Source organism: Microtus ochrogaster, chromosome 7 (assembly GCF_000317375.1).
Source record: "Microtus ochrogaster isolate Prairie Vole_2 chromosome 7, MicOch1.0, whole genome shotgun sequence".
In the NCBI taxonomy this organism is placed as follows: domain Eukaryota; kingdom Metazoa; phylum Chordata; class Mammalia; order Rodentia; family Cricetidae; genus Microtus; species Microtus ochrogaster.
The window spans coordinates 1,617,522-1,637,382 of NC_022014.1; the positions used below are offsets into that span (position 1 = coordinate 1,617,522).

A 19,861-nucleotide genomic window follows, 5' to 3' on the forward strand; every position below is an offset into this window, starting at 1 on the left:
CTCTGCCTCCCGAGTGCTAGGATTAAAGGCGTGCGCCACCACCGCCCGGCAAATATTTATTTATTTGTTATGTATACAATATTCTGTCTGTGTGTATGTCTGCAGGCCAGAAGAGGGCACCAGACCTCATTACAGGTAGTTGTGAGCCACCATGTGGTTGCCGGGAATTGAACTCAGGACCTTTGGAAGAGCAGGCAATGCTCTTTAACCACTGAGCCATCTCTCCAGCCCCACAATTAAGTATTTTGTTTACATTTTAATAGAGTATCCGGCCACCAATATAATCAAATCAACATGAGGTTTCCATTGTGTCCCCAATACTTGCTGACCCCATATAGTCAGTGTCTCAAACTCCAGCTTTCCCGGAGCCCAGATTATGACACCAGTTCTACCCAATGAACCTTGATTTCCTCATGTGTGAAGAGACTCACCTCATGTGAGACTCACCTCAATATAGATGGCAAAGAACTTGGTAGCAAGTTAAGCTCAATAAAATGTTTAATGGTTTAAAAAAAACCTTTCAGGCTTCTGTGCATAACTTTGCACAATCTTCTGTTTTAAAAGGGGTCCGGAGTGATGTATCCCTGCTGAGTACACACTACTCAACAAACGGGCTGACGCTTGAAAAATGGACACCAAGGTGACTTTTCTGAAGAGTGGCCACACAGCCGTCTCTTCCCTGCCCTCCCTCGTTCTACCTCAGCAGAGCTCCAGCACACACACCAGAGCATCACCCAGCCTATGGCAGCTCTGTGGGATGTTTCAGCTCTGGAGGCTGGGGGAAGGAGACCCAGGAAGAGGAGATTAGACAAGCATAATCCTGTCTTACCTGTCGTAAGCTTCTTTGAGGTCCCTAGCCAGCTTACACTTGGGCAGGATGTGGTGGAACGGGGGCTGAGGACCTTCATTTGCTACAAGAATCACAATAGGTAAGGATTTACCTGACTTTGGTTTTTTTTTTTTTGTTTTGTTTTTTTTGATTTTACAAAGCAAATAAACATGCACAGGCCAGAACAGGAACTATCTTTAGAACAAATTCAACATTTCAACATTAACAAGGAATGTTAAAGCAATGTTAAACTAACATCAAGAAACCCCTTGCAGTAATAATAATAACAATAATAATAACAAATCAATGTATCCCTGATCCCTCTAAAATAGAAACAGACTCAGGTGATCTGTGAAATTATTTCTATATGAAATATCTGCATTTAAACTTGTCACTGGCCTACACAGCCTTGCAGCCACAGGAGCCTGCCATGGAAGGAGTGTCTCTGAACTCATCAGACCGCACCTTCCGCAGCAGTGACCGGTATTCCCATGCCATATCCCACTCCTCTTCCCACACTTGTGTGCTAGTGAGATTTGTTTTTATGACTGAAATATCTTTTATTAATCTTCATGAATCACTAATAAAAATATGAACAATTAAGATCTTTCTTTTGTTGTTGCTGTTTTGAGACAGGGTTTCTCTGTGTAGCCCTGGCTGTCCTGAAACTTACTCAGTAGACCAGGCTAGCCTCGAAGTCACAGAGATCTGCCTACCTCTGCCTCCCAAGTGCTGGGATTAAAGGTGTGTGTCATCATCACCTGGTGAATGTGGGTTTTTTTAACATTTAATTTTTTAACAGATTTTTGTTGTTGTTTGTAAGTTTGTCTGTTTCTTTCCTTTTGAGACAGGGCCTTACTATTTAGTCTTGGCTAGACTGGGACTCACTACGTAGTCCAGGCTGGCCTCAAATTCACAGAGATCCACCTGCCTCTGCCTCCCCAAATTAAAGGTAAGTACCATCAAAGAAGAAGATAAAATAAAATTTCTGGATTGTTAACTATTATAATTAACTAAAATACAAAATATAAGTGGGTGGGTGGTGGTGGCGCATAGCTTTAATCCCAGCACTTCGGGAAGCAGAGGCAGGCGGATCTCTGTGAGTTCAAGGCTAGCCTGGTCTACAAGAGCCAGCTCTAGGACAGGCCCTAAAGCTACAGAATAAACCCTGTCTTGCAAAACCAAAAAAAAAACAAAAAACAAAACAAAAATATAAGTGGGGGCTGGAGAGGTGGCTCAGAGGTTAAGAGCACTGGCTGTTCTTCCAGAGGTCCTGAGTTCAATTCCCAGCAACCACATGGTGACTCACAACCATCTGTAATGAGATCTGGAACCCTCTTCTGGCCTGCAGGTAGACATGCAGGAGAAACACTATATAGAATAAATCAATAAATCTTTTTTTTTTTGGTTTTTTTTTTTTTGAGACAGGGTTTCTCTGTGGTTTTGGAGCCTGTCCTGGAACTAGCTCTTGTAGACCAGGCTGGTCTCGAACTCACAGATATCCACCTGCCTCTGCCTCCCAAGTGCTGGGATTAAAGGCGTGCGCCACCACCACCCGGTGAATCAATAAATCTTAAAGTGTGTGTGTTCGTTGTCATTTTGTTTGGGGTCCTGGGGGCTGGAACCCAGAGCCTCACATATAGTAAACAACCACTCTATAACTACTTTCAGGCCCACAATACAAGTGATTTTGTTTTTCAGACAGGGTCTCTCTATCCCTGACTGGCCTGGAAATCAGAGATCCACTGGCCGTTGTCTCCCAAGTGCTAGTATTAAAGGTATACACCACTTTAGCTGGGCAGTGGTGGTGCACACCTTTAATCCCAGCACTGAGGAGGCAAAGGCAAGTGGATTTCATTCTTTCTTCTGTAGCTGCTAACCTTATCGAAAGGAGGCCAAGGTCGTTACCAGTTTCTCTCCTGTATTTGATCTTTTGGGCACAACAAACATTACCATGTCTATCAGCAAAGACTATTTCTTATAATTGATTAGGAGATATAGTTAGATTCTTCTTCAATTTAACAGCCAAAAATATGGAAATCACCCATTTTACCAGCTGATGATCTTAATAACCCCTTCCTGAGTTTCCCAACCCAGGGCAAATTTGTCTAGCAGAACCAATGCCAGGCAGAGATTCACAGCAGGGTGGGGGGTATTTCCTATAGATATCAATTCAGACCCATCCATTTAGGGAAGTAGATCCATATGCAAGTGCCTGGAAGAGCCTTCCTGTGCCCCTGGTCATGATCAGCTCAGTGTGAAGACACTGTAACTTCTCTGACCAGTTTCTGCTTACCAGATGTTGTTAAGAACTTCCTCTCCAGTGTCCAGTTCACCAAAAGCCAAAGCTTTGGTTAGCTTCTGACTGTTCTGTTGTGGTATGGGAGAGGTAGAAAGATTCTCTGTTCTTAGTCCACAAAGAGAACTGGCATGTGCTCAAACCTGCAATCAGGCAGCAAGCCCGCCTTTTCTACATAGAGGATCTCTTCAATAGTGTCCCTGAAACTAGAGAGCCAATTAGTAGCACTATCTGCAACTGCCTCGAATCAAAGCATAGTGACCAATTGGTCCTCTAGAGATACGACACCAAGAAGTCATCAGCCAGAGCAGACTCATGCTCACCAGGCAGCCGCACTTACCGTCAGCCATAGCAGATACCTCATCCTGAAGTGCTAGTATCAGCTTGGCCTCTCGAGTGAGGTACTGGCAGCGGCGCTCCTCATGCTGCAGGACAGTGGCAATGCGCCGGGACAAGTTATGTAGACAGTTTATCACTGATGGGTCAGCGTTGGCCTGTGTGAGAGAGGCCAAACGCTCAAAATATGTATACAGAGACATATTATTTAAAAGGAGCTTATACGCGTACATAGCAAAAGTGCAGACCACAAAGAAGGTCCTCTCCATTTCCTCCACTAGGTTCCTCCTCATAGTAATTACTGTCCAGAATCCCTGTGCATGTCTACAGCCTACCTACACAAATGCTGGCTGACACCCCATCTTATTTTTATATCTCGGGAACAACTGTAGTGACTCTATGGGAGTCCTCTAAGGGGAACACATTCCCACTATGCTAGGACTATATAGAAAAGAAGGGGGGCTGGAGAGATGGCTCAGAGGTTAAGAACACTGATTGTTCTTCCAGAGGTCCTGAGTTCAAGTCCCAGCAACCACATGGTGGCTCACAACCATCTGTAGTGAAATCTGGTGCCCTCTTCTGGCCTGCAGGCATACATGCAGACAGAACACTGTAAACAAAAATAAAGAAAGGAAGGAAGGAAGGAAGGAAGGAAGGAAGGAAGGAAGGAAGGAAGGAAGGAAGAAAGAAAGAAAGAAAGAAAGAAAGAAAGAAAGAAAGAAAGAAAGAAAGAAGGGACAGCTAAGGGCATGTTATGTGATCTGGGTCACAGGTCATCTGAGGAAGGACACCCAACTGAGCAGAAAAAGCTAGCCAAACACATACAGCACTCAGAACAGAGGCTGCCCTGAGCAAAATCTTGGAGGTTTCTGTAATCACTGCTGTGCACTGACCATCCAGGAACATGTCTGGCCTACAGTATATAGGAATTCATTCACAACAGGCTGCATTGTTACAGAACATGTAATACAGAAGTACTATGCTGTTTTCTGAATATCTGTCAGGGGTGAGTTCTTCCTAGCAAAGAAAACCTAAGTTAACCAGAATACCAGTAGGCTCCAGGTCCAATCATCCTGCCTCCTCACCCCCCATTTTGCATCCACACTGACTAAGTCAAAGTGGCATGCAAAAGTTCTCAGGTTAGAAGTGTCCCTCACCCCTCTGAAACCTATCAGAGACCACAGTCAACCAGCAGGTGTACACACCCAGACCAAGGGTGGAGCAGGCCACTGTGGGATCTATGGAGATGCTTGAAGGAGCAGATAACTGAGCCAAGCATGACTCAGCGTTTCTAGGGGCCACCAGGATTGCTGAGTAATACTTTGGGGTACAGGGTTAGAAGGAAGAGGGACAAATGGCACTACTGATTAGGCCCTCTGATGCTGTTTTCCCATCCTGTGTATTTTCCAGATGACTCTGTGCCTGTTACTTTTAAGTAAAAATCTTACCCAGACCACACTTTATTCACCTGGAGTTGGAGATTTTCCATACTGTCAGTAAGTCCCATCTTCACAAAGAGAACTAGCACATGGGCAGGCTTGCAATCAGGCTGTCTGCCCTGACTCTGCAGGCCTACGGCATCCCCTGACCATGTCCTAAACAGGATGATTTACAGGATATATGCAACTGCCTCAAAATAAAACACACATTTAGGAGAGTCTGAGTGAAAACATTTCCACTAGAAAAGCAGGGAGAAAATAATCTTGGACACAGAAAACTCCTTTGAGGAAGGACTGAAGAGGAGCCACTAGCTGAGGCACAAAAGCATCCCTACATCAGCTGCTGGGGGCCAACTGTTTATATTTCGCCTTTGTGCAAAGTGGCACAAAGTAAAATTTTTCTTCTCCCCACCTATGAAAGGCTCAATGACATGCACTGAAGGAATATCTGGTATGTCTTGTTTGCACAGGCTAACACTGAGCAAGCTTCCTTCAGCTCCAAGCTATGCAGGGACATGCTGAGAAAGCAGCCACCCAGAACATGCCAGACTTTAATACGAATGCTTATAAAGTACATACTTGCAGCTAGGCGTGATAGCTTATCCCTATAATGCTAGCACTTGGAAGGCAGAGGTAGAAGGATCAAGTTTAAGTCTACATATGAAGTTTGAGGCCCGCCTAGTCTACATGACACCATCTCAAATAAAGAAACAAAGTGAACTTTCACAGTACAGAACAGGAAGCAGCACGAAGTGACTATGTCATCATCCATGGGGCTTCCTGCCAAAAGCTTGTATCCAAATGAAACACCTCCATAGTCACTTCCAGTCTGCAGGGTGCAGAAAGTCGGGAAGCAGGTCTCACAGTCTACTCAATGAGACAAATCTGGATGTGGAAAATGTGATGGGACAATGGGACAGCCAAGACTAGAAGAGAAAGATACACCACACACACTGAGTGGAGTCTGCATCATGGCTCACATAGGCCAACTGGAAAACTATGTTCTCAATCAGAAATTTTTAATAGACCAGGTACTAGTTAATACCAACTTACTGTGGTGAATTCTTATCAAATTGAAAAGTGTATTACAGCATAAAATAAGAACTATTACTTTAGCCGGGCGGTGGTGGCGCACGCCTTTAATCCCAGCACTCGGGAGGCAGAGGCAGGCGGATCTCTGTGAATTCAAGGCTAGCCTGGTTTATGGAGTGAGCTCCAGGACAAGCTCTACAGTGAAACCCTGTCTCGAAAAAAACAAAACAAAAACAAAAAATTTTTTTTTACTTTATAGATAAGTCTTGTAGTAAAGGAATAATGAATAAAAATACAACAGACATGAGGCACATGCCTGTGATCCTAGCAGAAGGATCAGGAGTTCTAGGTCATCCTCAGATATATAAGAGCTTATGGCCAGCCTGAGATATATAAGACCATGTCTAAAAAGAAACAAAAGGTAGGCGTGGTGGTACACACCTTTAATCCCAGGACTCAGGAGGCAGAGGCAGGCAGATCTCTGAGTTTAAGGCTAGCCTGGTCTACACCTGTCTCAAAATAAAAATGGGTGTGGGAAGGGCAGGACAGAAAGATGGGTCAGTAGTTAAGAGCACTTATGCTCCTCCAGAGGTCCTGAGTTCTGTTCCTAGCACACATCAAGGGGCTCACAACTGCTTGTAACCTCAGCTCCAAAGGATCTGACTCCTCTTCTGGCCTTGGACAGATACCCATTTACTCATGCACACATAAAAATAAATCTAAAACAAAAGAATGGACATGAGGCCTAAGACTTGCTTTAAGATATAGAGGCAAGCTGGAGAGATGGTTCAATGGTTAAGAGCACCAGCTGCTCTTCCATAGGACGTGGGTTCAATTCAAAGCACATGGCAGCTCACAACTGTCTATAACTCCAGTTCCAAGGGATTCAATACCCTCACACAGACTTACACACAGGCAAAACACCAATAAAATAAAAATAAATAAATCTTTTAAAAAAAAGATACAGAGGCATAAAAACTGCCATTGGACTCCTCATGGGTTTCCTGTTAAGAGGGATAAAATATGAATCTAGATAGCAGTGATAAATAAGATGAATGATACATAGTGAATTATATTATAAATGTATTAGGTATAATTAAATTCTTTGTTTTATTTATGATTTGATGTTTTAGGTCAGGATCTTACTATACAGTAGAAGACATGTGCAGTTATGCCTGACATAAATTGTCTATTTTTTTATTTTTTTAGGGTAATAGGGCACTAAAACAGGGCTTCATTAGCCCACGCTGGTCTCAAGCTCCCTGTGACCTTGAATTCCTACTTGTCCTGCTTCAGCTCCCCAGGTGCTGGGCTATAGAAATGCACCGCCTGCTCTAGCTGAGTGCTCAGCTGTCTTTTTCAGACAGATCGCACTTTGTGGCATAGGCTGGCCTCAAATCTGTAGCAATTCTCCTGCATCACCTTCCCAACTGCTGGTGTGCCACCACATACTCTTTGTTTGTTTGTTAAATTTATTTAATTTTGTTTTATGTGCAATGGGTGTTTTGTCTGTGTGAGTGTTGATCTCTTGGAACTGTAGATATAAAGAATTGTGAGCTGCCATCTAGGCGCTGGGAATTGAACCCAGGTCCTCTGGAAGAGCAGCCAGTGCTCTTGACTTCTGAGCCTTCTCTCCAACCCCCACCACACACTTTAAAATGGGAAACATTCAGGACTACAGATGTAGCTTAATAACACAGTGCTTGTCCAACATGCATGAGGCCCTGGGTTTCATCACTACTGTTTGTAAAGTAAATTTTGTTATAAGTATGTATTTTACAAAAATGTTCAAGGAGGAAGAGGAAGGAAACACAATGAGCTATGCTCCACCTGCACACCAAAAGGGTAAGTGCCATGCCCATGGTCTGAGCTCTGGGCCAATGAAAAACTCACTGGAAACTGGCTCTTCTCCCTCAGGTCCCCTTCCTGATCTAAACACTCATGAAAACACTCACCCTGAGTGCAAACACCACATTAAAAAGAATCATGGTGGGTGCTTCCCGCTTTGGAGATGGGTCTGTTTTGGAGACCTGTAAAAGAGCATAATTCTAATAAATCCAAAGACACAGCATCCAGTCTGTCTATTTGTTTGTGACAGGCTATCACTATGAACTGCAGGGTGACGCTAGAATTACTATGGATCCAAGCTGGTCTTGAACTCACAGTGATTCTACCTCAGGCTCTCTAACTGGAATTGGAGGGATGAGACACCACAGCCAGCAGACAGCTTTAACTTTCTACAGGAAGTTGTTAGATCTTTCTACTCCATGCATGGAGAAAGGCTCCAGAGCACGGTAAAATGAGAGAAAAACATCCCCCGGGGTCTTTGAGGTGCTGGTGCTTTTGCTCAGTCATCCATACAAACCAATGAATTTCATGTGAGGAAGGAGAAGAATGGCTGGGGCTGGAGTTCCATGACTGAAGGAATCAACTGACAATGCCCAAAAAAGACAGAACAGAAAGGGATGTAAGTGGATGGAGAACCCAGACCATGCCTCTGTTGCCATGGCAAGTACTCAGGACATTTAGAGATAGGACAGTGCTCAGCAGCCCTGATGAAAGGGGGCAGCCAGTCTTGCTACAGAACCAAGTTGCTCTCTCTTCCCATTCTGGCATCCAGGCAGCTCCAATCACAAACACCAAAGCATCCAAAGGTACCACCCTGAGCTCTTCGAGCCCAATTACAAGTGCTGCCTGGAGAGGGAGTTAGAACTCTCCCTATAACATCCAGGAACCGTACCCATCCCTGCCGGTCACCGCAATTCTACAGGAAGTGACCATCAACTCTCCTCACCCATAGACAGGAACCCAAGCCTGTTAAATTAAATACCATTGTAAGGAGGGAGGGTATTATCAAAGGGGCAAGACACTTCCCGTTGCCCCCAGAAGCTCCTCACATTGATAAAGCTTACGAGTCACAGCACAGCCCTTTATACATTCCAGTGTAGTACGGCATACCGACACCTTCTGAATCTAGGTGATGCTACTATGGATCCTGCCTGGATTTAGAGCTGACTGGCTCTAGTGGACAGGCTCCTTTGGGTAACAGCACATTCCACCTTGCTAACACTCCTCAGTACCCAAATACTCGTTTATCAGAAAACAAATATAAAAAGGTCAGCATGACAATACATATGTTGGCTATTAAAATATCGTTTAACAGAAGTGGTTGCACCATTTTTTAGAAGGTGCAGGAATTAGACAATTGTTAGTTAACTCATTCTATTGCCTTTTCTGGACACAAATACCCTATACATGAGGAAAAGCCACAGAGGAGGCACAGAATGTAGTCAGCAAAAGCTAGTGACAAGAGATCTGGGGATGGAGCCCAGTGGGCCAACAACCGCATAGCACATTGAAAGGCTTGAGTTCCATTCATCACTAAATGAAAAAAAAAAAAAAAACTAGTGGCAGGGACTATAGACAGGGCAAGTACCCCTGTCATTCTCTACTGGAGTCCCAGGACCTACAAAGGTACACAATTCCTGGCAAGCAGCTGATCAGGTCTGCTGCCCCAAGGGCACATTCACCAGCATCAATGTCAGCACAGTCCTGACCCTCAGGGCCAGAAGCCAGCCCCTCCCACCCTAGAAAGATCCTACCTGCTGAGGGCCATACCTGCCCCAGACCATGCTGCAGCAGTGTTGGGTGCCCAACAAACCGTACGTTATCAATCTTCAGTTCAAATTTTTGGCCACACATTTCAGACTTGGTTGCCAAAATTGTTGCCAGAATAACATCCGAGAACCTTAAAATTTTAAAAAAGGTAGATGGAGATGCATTAATGAAAATCACAGCACCATGCCCAGGTACCCGAAAAGGGGGAGTGGCTCAGGAAATGACAGTTCTGTGGAGCTACTTGTCCCCAGTGGACGGCATTTCATCAGTGGCTCTCTTGCAGCAATCCCAAGGTTAGGGATGTGAAGTCACCAGAATTACAGGTGGAAGGCAGGAGAAGCACAGGCTGAAGGCACATGCTGTCATTTATTGCATGCTGTATAAATTAGAAGAGAAACAGCTGTGGTTTGCATTTAAAAGATCAGCTGGGGCTGGCACTGCCCTCAGGAGCCACTCATTGAGGCTCACAGGCAGAAGGGCCTCTCCTGACTGTACTTTGGTTTGTGGAACTGTGCTTCTCAATCTCCGTGACCCCAAACCATCCATAACAGGGCCACAAAAAGGACCAGGAAGACAGAGCTCAAAGACGCATGCAGTATGCTAACTACATCCCTTTCAGCATAGCTGCTCAGCCCTTCCCTTATCCTGAATACTTAAACTTCTCAGTTCTTCTTGAAGGAATTTGATACAAGGCATGCAGACACACTGTTACAGGAACACGGGATGCACAGAAACAAGTGTCATGGGGAAGTGGAATGGCTGGGGTGTGAGAGCTCACCCCTTCCAATATGCATCTGTACATCTGTGCCCCTGCTGGCAAACCTAGTCCTCCATGTCTGGGGGATCTGGATAAGTGAGTTGCCTGAAGGGAGGAGAGCACTGGGGCCTGGTGTTGCCGCTTATCTCCGAGACCAGGGGCGGAGGGCCTCCACTATAGACACACGAGCACCGTTTCTGATCTAGCCCTGAGGAGAGCAAGCACCTACGCTCACCTATCTACTAAGGAACGCTTTCTAATATCTAGGAGGGTAGTTTGGGGAAGACAGCTAGCTCTAGCACTATCAAGATCATAGTCTGCCCCGGCAGGGAGACCCTTCAGTCCTGAAAGAGTCTATCTGGGATGACATTCCACTGTGGGACCTTAGTCTTGTTTCTTCTAGAGACATTCTCAGTTGTAGGAAGGGAGACAGACTGACATCACAACTCCTCCACTGCAAGATGGAAAAGGAAGGTCAGCTTTAAGCACCTCATGTGGCTCAATCCAAAGCAGCAAATGATGCTGAGATAGAACGTATCTAAGAGGGGCATCCATTCCCGGCCACCCTACCAGAGCAGGGCCATAAGAAGAGTGACCTGGAGGCAATCGGGAACAGAAGCCTGGCCATGGCCAACATGTAAGACAAGCAGCTGTGCATTTCTTCCACTTCTACCCATGCCAGCAAAAAAAAAGTCCAGGCTGCTGTGGCCTGGAGGGCTTGCACTGGCTCCCTGCAGAATGAGCAGGATCCTCCAGCTGCTACAGGGCTTCTGGGCCCCAAATACACCAGACACAGACAGTTGGTCAGAAAGGGCTTCTCTGCCCTTTGCAATGAGGGTTTGGTCAAACCTTTTAGCACCAGTCTCAACACTGACATTCTGGAACCTGCAGGACCCATAGCCAAGTCCTTAGTTCCTGCTTTTCTGGAACATTAGTGGCTGGGGTGAACAAACAGATATGGAAGACTCCAGCATCTCAGACCAGGGAGTCTACATAGCTCTCTCTGCCCTACTCCACCTGTTTGAAGGACACATCAGGATATTCAAACACTTCAGCTCTGATCCAGCCAACATTTCACATCACATCTAAATAAGCAGCACCCGGCATTCTACCATCCAATGACTTAGTACACAAAAGTAGCAAATGGGAGAATGACCTTAACTACTCCACAACAAAACTCCCTTCACAGTCAAAAATCTCCACTAAAAACCCTGCTGTCATCAAGAGCCACAGACATGCCTTAGCTCAGGCCATGGATTCCCAGAGGAAGCAGTGGTATCCCAGCTTCCATTCATAAATACCAAAATCCAAATAAGCCCTTGAAGGAATCAAATCAAATCTTTCCCCAGTAAGAGGCACAGAGCTGTGTGTGCTTAAGTTAAGCCACAATGCCTTAAGAGGCTATCATAGAAGTTCCTGCGTAGCTGACCTTTCTGTTCATCCAAGCAGGTCTGAGCTGCATGCTACCTCTTACCATTATACATTTATGATGAAAACTCACCTGCTTGGCTGTGGAATTCACATAGTTTTGATGACATAATGTGCACAAAGATAAAGTCATCTTGAGGCCAGGAAAGGGGTACAATTTACACACAGCAAACTCCGAGGGACAAGGTTTACCATTTCCAAAATTTACAAAAATCCTTTTGACAAAAACATAGTAAACGTAATATAATACAATAAAACAGTTGCTACAAAAATGAAAAATTTCTAACTTGAACATCTAAGAAAAGCATATTTAGGAAGACATGACAGTCCAGTTGAAAACAGGCCAGGATTCTGTTTTTAATAAATCATTCTGGAGTAGGGTTACCCAAAAATAGAGAGGGAGAAAGATTGGAAAGGATTCAACTCTACGTCCTCAACTTGCCCCTTTTTTTTTTAATGTATATGAATGTTTCTTCCTGCATGTATGTATGTAACCAGTGTGTACCTGAGGCCTATGGAGGCCAGAACAAGTCACTGGATCCCCTGAAACTGAAGTTACAGATAGTTGTGAGCTGCCATATGGGTGCTGGGGATTGAATCCAGGTCCTCTCAAGAGCAAGTGTTCTTAAGAACTGGACCTCTCCTCAGCCTCTCAGCCCACTTATTGATGGAAACTCACATACACTGTCTGTGCATCCACAGCCCACACAAGACGCCTGTTAGGAGGCAGGCCAGTGCAGCCTGCAGAAGCTCCATATCGCCTTCATGGGGACATTTTTGTCACTACTTAGTTTCATCTAATCCTGAGTACCTAACTAAACACTCAGAATACTCAAATGCTGTTAATAGTATGTCTGTCTGTCTCTCTCCCTCTCAAAACTAAAGGCAAGAAGCAATGATCATGGGCCCCTGCTGTGGCAGTAGACGAGGGAGATGAGAAATCCACACCTGTTGGCCCAACACCACAGGGCTACTAGCTCCTATTTGGGGAGGAGATTTGCACAGTACACCTGGTCCAGACATCTCTCTGGTGCCAGCCAACCATGCTTTAGGTTCTCGGGGGATGTGAAATAGCTAACTAATTCTAGATGGGAAAAGGGCAGAGGCTGTGGGGAAATCTGGGCTTTTAAGAAGCAGGGAGGGTTCCAAGCTAGGGCCTATGCACCTCGTTAGTCATTCTTCAACATTGGGAAAAATTAGGCAGTAAGCACAATTACAAGAAGAGAAGGCAGCCGGAATCAGGACAGAAAAGGGGAGGAGAGATCTTGGTCTTACCCTGCAACCAATTGCTCATCGGTTGGAGGACATGGCTTGCTGAAATGGGAACAGGACCATCAAGACCAAACAAAACATTGTTTCTTCAAAACCACCAAAAGTTATGTTACAAGGCTGTTTTATAAAAACTAAAGTCTAGCAGAAGCACCATTACAAAGTACTAGCTGAATTAAGCGACTTACCAGATGAGAAAGAAGACATACATACCCCAGATGAACACTTACATGGGATTTTTCTCACTAAAGCTCAAATTCTCACAAACAAATCCAGGCCAGGAAAGAATGAGAGTCACTGTTCAGAACCCAGGACAACATCAACAGGCTAGACCCTAGTGCCACAGACTCAACTGGACAGCTGGGGACAAGTATCTGATCTTTCCAAGAGACCAAATAAGATGCCCAGACAGAAAAGTCTTCCAAACTGGGGTGTCATATGAGTATGGTCCAGCCCCAGTTCCTGAAACACTGTGGACACCTGCATATTGACCTCCCAGCTGGTAAGGAGGTCACAACAGAATCAAGCAAGCATGCTTTTGTCAGAAAATTGGGGGTTCTGTACTATCTGACCTGGTCTTTAGGAGTTTAATATTTCATGTTCCTATGAAGAGCACTTTATTCTAGAACATGCTGTGTTCCAAGCAACCATGGAAAGCTACATAAGGGCCCTACCTGGACCACCCATTGTGGCTCCCAGTCCAGTTTGCTGGATGGCTAAAGACCCACATAAGAGAAACGGCTATCAAAGGAGCCTTTCCCTAGCAGTTCCAAACTTAAGTTCATCAGATTAGATAGCACTGAGGGTGATGTCTAATAGACTTCACCCAGCATCCTAGCAGCTCAAGCCTCACTCAGCTTTATCGCCTACAACTAGATAAGTCACAATGTGCTATCAGACAGAACTTTTTACAGCAACGGATACATTCCAAGCATGCATCTATAATTTGCTAGCCGCTGAATACCTGAAGTGGGGGCAGGGGGATGACACAGGGGACAGGACACTCGGAGCTGAACTCTTTTATTTTTCTTTAATTTCACGGTTGTTTATTGACTTATTGGTTTTGTTTACTTGTTTTGTTTTGAGACAGGGTCTCCCATATCCCAAAGTAACCTCAAATCCACTATAAAGTCCAGGATGACCCTGACCTTCTGATCCACTTGCCTCCACCTCTTAAATTCTGGGATTACAGGAACTCACCACCATGCCCAGTTTATGAAGTGCTGGGAATCCAGCCCCACTGGCCAGTGCCCATGATCCTGACTGAACAGCACAGTTCTGGTCCTTGATAACAAAGGCAGACAGCCCCACTGGCTGTTTGTACCTGGAGAGCTGACTGCAGGAATATCCTGGAGCTCCGAAAAGGAGAGCACATCTGGGAAGAGCCAGGGACAGAGAATGGCTTTGCTGCAGCACTGCTTCAAAAAGAAGCTGGGGGGCTGGGGGGGACCTAGTGCCTGGCAGAGAACTGGGCCCCAAAGGGAATTCATCTGCATCTTGTAATCACGGAGACAAGGGCCAGCAGATACAATAAAGTTAAAATTACCAAATGAAGCAATTCTCAAGTTCATTGAAGAATTCAGACAAAAGCCCTCTCCTCCCATGGTTTTCTCTTTTGAATCATGCTAAATACATTTTGAAATGAGTCCCTAGAAAACATCTTTGTAAATCTCTGAAATTCACTTGCAGGAATTAGATGCTGTTGTCATCCCTAGGAAATTTCTCTATGAAAGACTGTTCAAAGCCAGGCATGCTGTCCTTTGATGCCAGTATTCTAGAGGCAAAAGCAGAGGGAGATGGATCTCTGTGAGTTCGAGACCAGACTGGTCTACAGAGATTACAAGACAGTTAGGGTTACACAGAGACACCCTGTCTTGAAAAACCCAGGAAAAAAAAAAAGAAAATAAATAAAATAAAAGCAAATGAGGCTGTTGAAAGTCTCCTCTCCAGTGAACTTGGGAGGTGACCGTGAGGGCAGTCCTGCTCCACAGCAGTCTGCGGCACCTGTGAAAAACAAGACACACCTACGCAGTATGAGGGGGCAAAGGGGTTTTGTTTGGTTTTGTTGTTTTGAGACAGTCTCATGTAGGCCAGTGTAGCCTCAAAACTTACTAAGGATTTGAGGCTGACCTTAAATTCTTGATCCTCCCTGTATCCACCTTCCAAGTGCTATTATCATAGGTAGGTACCACCACAGTCAGCTGAAGCAAAAGCTGTGTGCCTGTGACACATTTATTTCAAACCACCATCTTTAAGCAGGAGAATCCCATAGGCCTGTCTATCAAAAAAATGTTCTCTAAAAAGACCAGCAATTTTCTATCCCCAGCCACCCCAACCTGGCCCCCCACTCCTACCATGCGCACAGGAGAGAATACAAACCACACTTGGGGCGCTGAGGATGTGGCTCATAGATCAACATGGTTCCTGTGTTGTTCATGCCTAGCATGCATAAAGCCCTGGGTTTGATCCCCAAACCACATTAAACTAAATATAGTGTCACATGCCTGTCACCCCAGGTGAGTTGTCACCCTACTTGAGAGGCAGGGGCAGGAAGATCAGAAGTTCAAGATCCTCCTCAGCTGCACAGAGGTCAGCATGAAACCTTGCCACAAAAAACTAAAAGTGAAATAAAATAAAATAAAAACAAAGAAACAAAAGTCTACATACTTTGGGTACTGCAATCACAGAGGTGAATATGGTGCCTCCTCAAAGATCTGACAGGAAACAGCACTGACTCACTACATCCCAAAGACCCAGCGTGGGAGTCTCAGCTACCTTTTCCTGGGACAGCAGAAGCCCTATCCTTTTCCCCATAGGCCTTGTCTATGCTTCAGGGGATCCAGGGCAAGTAAGTCACAATCTTCTCTGTTTCCTAGACTTTAAAGGTTACTCTTACTAACCTTTAAAGTGCACCTAAGAAAGCAGAAAGGGCCTGCAGAGGTGACTCAGTGGTTAAGAGCACTGGCTGCTCTTCCTGAGGATCCATGTTCAATTCCCAGCACCCACATGGCTGCTCACAACTGTAGTAACTCCAGTTCCAGGGGATTTGACACTCTCACACAAACATTCATGCAAGCAAAACATCTTTAATAAATTTTAAAAAAAGCAAGGCAAAGCGGTTGCTCACAATGTAGACCTGACAGTCCTCCTAGACACAGAGAAAGAGCAAACACGGGGGAAGGACTGCCCTTTCACCCAGGCCTGAAGGAGTGTCAGTCATGGCAGCCCCGGCTGCACTGTCACCTGAGAAAGAATGTGCCCAGGCTGTACTGTCCCCGAGTAGGCACTGGCTAAGGAATCAGGCTGAGGACAGCGAAGGGATCTGCCTTCCTTTCAGAGCCTCTCACTGGGAACAATGTAACCCGTGGACATGCCTCAGCCATCTTCTGACTCCTTTACCAGCCACAGCTGCTGCTGGGCTGAAATCTCTGAGTAAGTCAGAGACGGGCAGTACAACCCGCTCTTCACTACCCAAAAGCATTAACTACATGGAAGAGAAGGGCACCAGATTTCTCAGAGGCACAAACATCTGGGTCAACAGGAGGGTGGAGCTCTGGCCAGGCCTCCTGCCCAGAATGACTGGTGAGCCCTTACCTGGAGTCACCATCCTGGTCATCAACATGTTCACCCGTATTGTTGACAGCGTATCTGCTGCGTGGTTTATCTGAGTGAGGGCAAAAGAAGAAAGGCTAAGAAAGTAGGATCTCTCCACACACAGGATTGTGGGGCTATTAAAACCCATGGCTTCCACTGTCTACACAATTATTATTCAGCTATAAAGAGGAACAAACATACATCCTGAAAATAGTAGGTTGAATAAAATAAGTCTGATACACAATGCCAAACATTACTTAATATGAAAACTCTATAATAAGCAAATTCACAGGGATACAAAGGCAACTGGACGTTAGCAAGGGCTGGGAACAAGGGAAAATGAACTATTACTTATTACAGAACTTCACTTTAAATAATGAAACATTTGGAAATGCATAATGGTGACAGTTTCACAATGGAAAGAATGCAGCTAATGCTACTGAAATCACATACTTAACGTGGTTTAAATGGCAAGACTTGCGTTATAATAAAAACGTTCAGGGTTAGGGATGCATGTAGCTCAGTGATAGTGCTTAATCAGCATGCGAGACCAGTGCCCATCTGGAGAACAGAAAAGATTGTAAGAAGGTTTCCAAGAAGTGATGACAATGTGAGAAAATGGCTTTGCTGCTCTTTGGAGGGGACTGAGACAGGATCTTATATGCAGCCAGGGTCAGCCTCAATCTCTATACAGCTAAGGCTGGACTTGAACTCCTAAACTAGCTCCTAAATTTTGAATATTACAGTGTTGGGATTACAGATGTGGGCTGTCATGCCCAGCTATGGCCCTTAATTTTCTTACATAAAAATTTATATAAACATAATTATACGCATGGGGAATATACATTTAAACATCCTAAATGTGAAATGGTGATTAGACAGGAAAGAGAAAAGAATTTTTAAAAGTACATACCATAGCCTTCATACAATACACATAAACAATTCTTTACTAGAACACTTTGGTTTAAAAACTTGGTTTAAAACCCATATGATAAATCAGGAATGATGACGCATGCCTTTAATACCAGCACTTAGGAGGCAGAGACAGGCAGATCTCTGAGTTAAAGGCCAGCCTGGGCTACAGAGCAAGTTCTAGGACAGCCAGAGCTGTTACACAGTGAAACCCTCTCTCAAAAGATGAGACATCTCTGTGGGCAGCGCCTGTTATGCGAGTGTGAAATGGCAGCATGTGTTCATAGCCTTATGTTAGGGATGCAGACAGGTGAACTGCAGGGCTCCAGTCAAGCCAAGACATTAATCTCCAGATTCAGTGTGATCCTGTTAAGAAAATAAACTAAGAAGGGATTGGGAAAGACATCCCAATGTCAACCTCTGCCCTCTACAGATGCCAAAGTATGAACACATATGCACATATATACAAACGTATATATAAATATATATAATTATATATAAATTAAAAATAGGCAGGTGGAATGTGCCTTTCTTCTCTCTCTCTTTTCCCTTTCAAGACAAGGTTTCTCTATGTAATATCTCTTGCTGTCCTGGAACTCGCTTTTATAGACCAGGCTGGCCTCAAACTCACTTGAGACCCACCTGCCTCTGCTTCCTAAATCCTGGGATTAAAGGCATGTGCCACCATGTCTGGTTTGAATATGCCTTTCTCTGATATCAATTTTTAGGAGGCAGAGGCAGAAAGAGCTACATGCGTCTGAAGCCAATCTGATTTACACACTGAGTTCTAGGCTAAACAAAATATAGAGAGACATTGTCTCAAAAATAAAAATAATAAAAACAACAAATAGAGGCTGGAGAAACGGTTTAGCTGTTAAGAGTAATGACTGCTTAGGACTTATCTTAGATTCTGAGCACCTATAAAGTGGCTCACAACTGTCTGTAACTCCAGTTCTAGGTGATGAACTCTCTGGCCACATGAGCACTGCACAGATGTGGTACACAAGCACACGTGCAAGCAAAAAGCCCAGACACATAAAATAAAATAAATACATTTTTAAAATAAAAATAAATAAATAGAGCAGGGTGGCGGCAGTGAGTATCTTTAATCCCAGCACTCAGGAAGCAGAAGAAGGCAGATCTCTGAGCCTGAAGCCAGTCTAGTCTACAGAGGGAGTTCCAGGACAGTCAGGGCTATACAGAGAAATCATGTCTCAAAGAATATACATACATACATACATACATACATACATACATACATACATACATACATGTAGAGAGAGAGAGAGAGGGAGGGAGAGAGAGAGAAAGAGAGAGAAAAGAGAGAAAGGGACTTTAAAGAGAGTCATATACTAGTAAGGGAGAGAAGAATGAACAGAATAGTTAGGATGCAGTTCAATGTTGAAACACTTACAAGGCCCTGGGTTCCATGTCACCACTGAAAGAAAAATAGGGTGAAAGAATAGAAAATATGCTATTTTATTGAATGGGATTGTCCAACAGAAAGGTTTGGTTTTTTTTTCTCCCCTATTGATCAGAACATTTCAAAAGGCTACTTCTGCTCTTTGATCTCAGAGGCAGAAGCAAGAGGTTGAAAATACTGTCAGTGTTTGCAAACATTGTTAGACAGATATTGTGCTGCCTTCTGAGGCCTACCACCTCAAGAAGTTAGCCTGTGGCGAACATGCCTACCCTACCAAGCACAAGTGAAAGTCTACTAGAGTGCCAAGACTAAGAGACAAAACATAGACAGTACTGGGCAAACGAAGCAGCCAGGCATGGTGGCTTGTGCCTTTACTCCACCACTTGGAAGGCAGAGGTAGGCATATCTCTCTTGAGGCCAGCCTGATGTTCATAGAGCTTCTGGGCCAGGAAGAAGTCTCTGTGTCAAAAAAAAAAAAAAAAAATACAAAGTATCTATTGCAGATTCAGGATTGAATTTTGTGAAGGAGCAACATCTCAACCCAAGAAGGGGCTATGGCAGCATCTGGCTCACACTACGAATTTCAACTGTCATATAATAATGTTCTAGCTCTAAAAACTAGGGGGGAAGAAAGCTGCCTCTACTTCCACCTCCAACAAAACACCAACCATTTAAAGGTAGAGGCTAACACAATTGATACTAAAGTTTCTGGTGAAAAATAGTCAAAATTTCCCAGGATAATACTGAAGCAGAAAAGGCAATATCTGTAGTAAACAGAAAACAAAACGGTGAGAGACTCACATGTAAAGAGGCCATTAAAGAGAGAAGAAAGGGAGCCGGGTGGTGGTGGCGCACGCCTTTAATCCCAGCACTCGGGAGGCAGAGGCAGGCGGATCTCTGGGAGTTCGAGACCAGCCTGGTCTAC

At 44.5% G+C, this 19,861-nt stretch overlaps 1 protein-coding gene across 5 annotated transcripts in view; it reads right to left on the reverse strand.

Annotated features, from left to right (window-relative positions):
- Nprl3 (NPR3 like, GATOR1 complex subunit) overlaps positions 1-19,861 on the reverse strand; it is a 41,576-nt gene that overhangs the window by 17,977 nt on the left and 3,738 nt on the right. For 2 of the 5 annotated variants that reach the window (XM_013347343.2, XM_005349032.3), the window contains exons 2-7: positions 16,602-16,671; positions 13,014-13,052; positions 9,554-9,683; positions 7,891-7,965; positions 3,469-3,622; positions 830-911 (exon numbers count right to left, since the gene is read on the reverse strand). In XM_013347343.2, coding sequence (XP_013202797.1) covers positions 830-911; positions 3,469-3,622; positions 7,891-7,965; positions 9,554-9,683; positions 13,014-13,052; positions 16,602-16,671 — 550 coding nt within the window. The remainder of the gene's footprint in view (positions 1-829; positions 912-3,468; positions 3,623-7,890; positions 7,966-9,553; positions 9,684-13,013; positions 13,053-16,601; positions 16,672-19,861) is intronic. The other 3 variants (XM_005349033.3, XM_026780207.1, XM_005349036.3) reach the window with 2 other exon arrangements.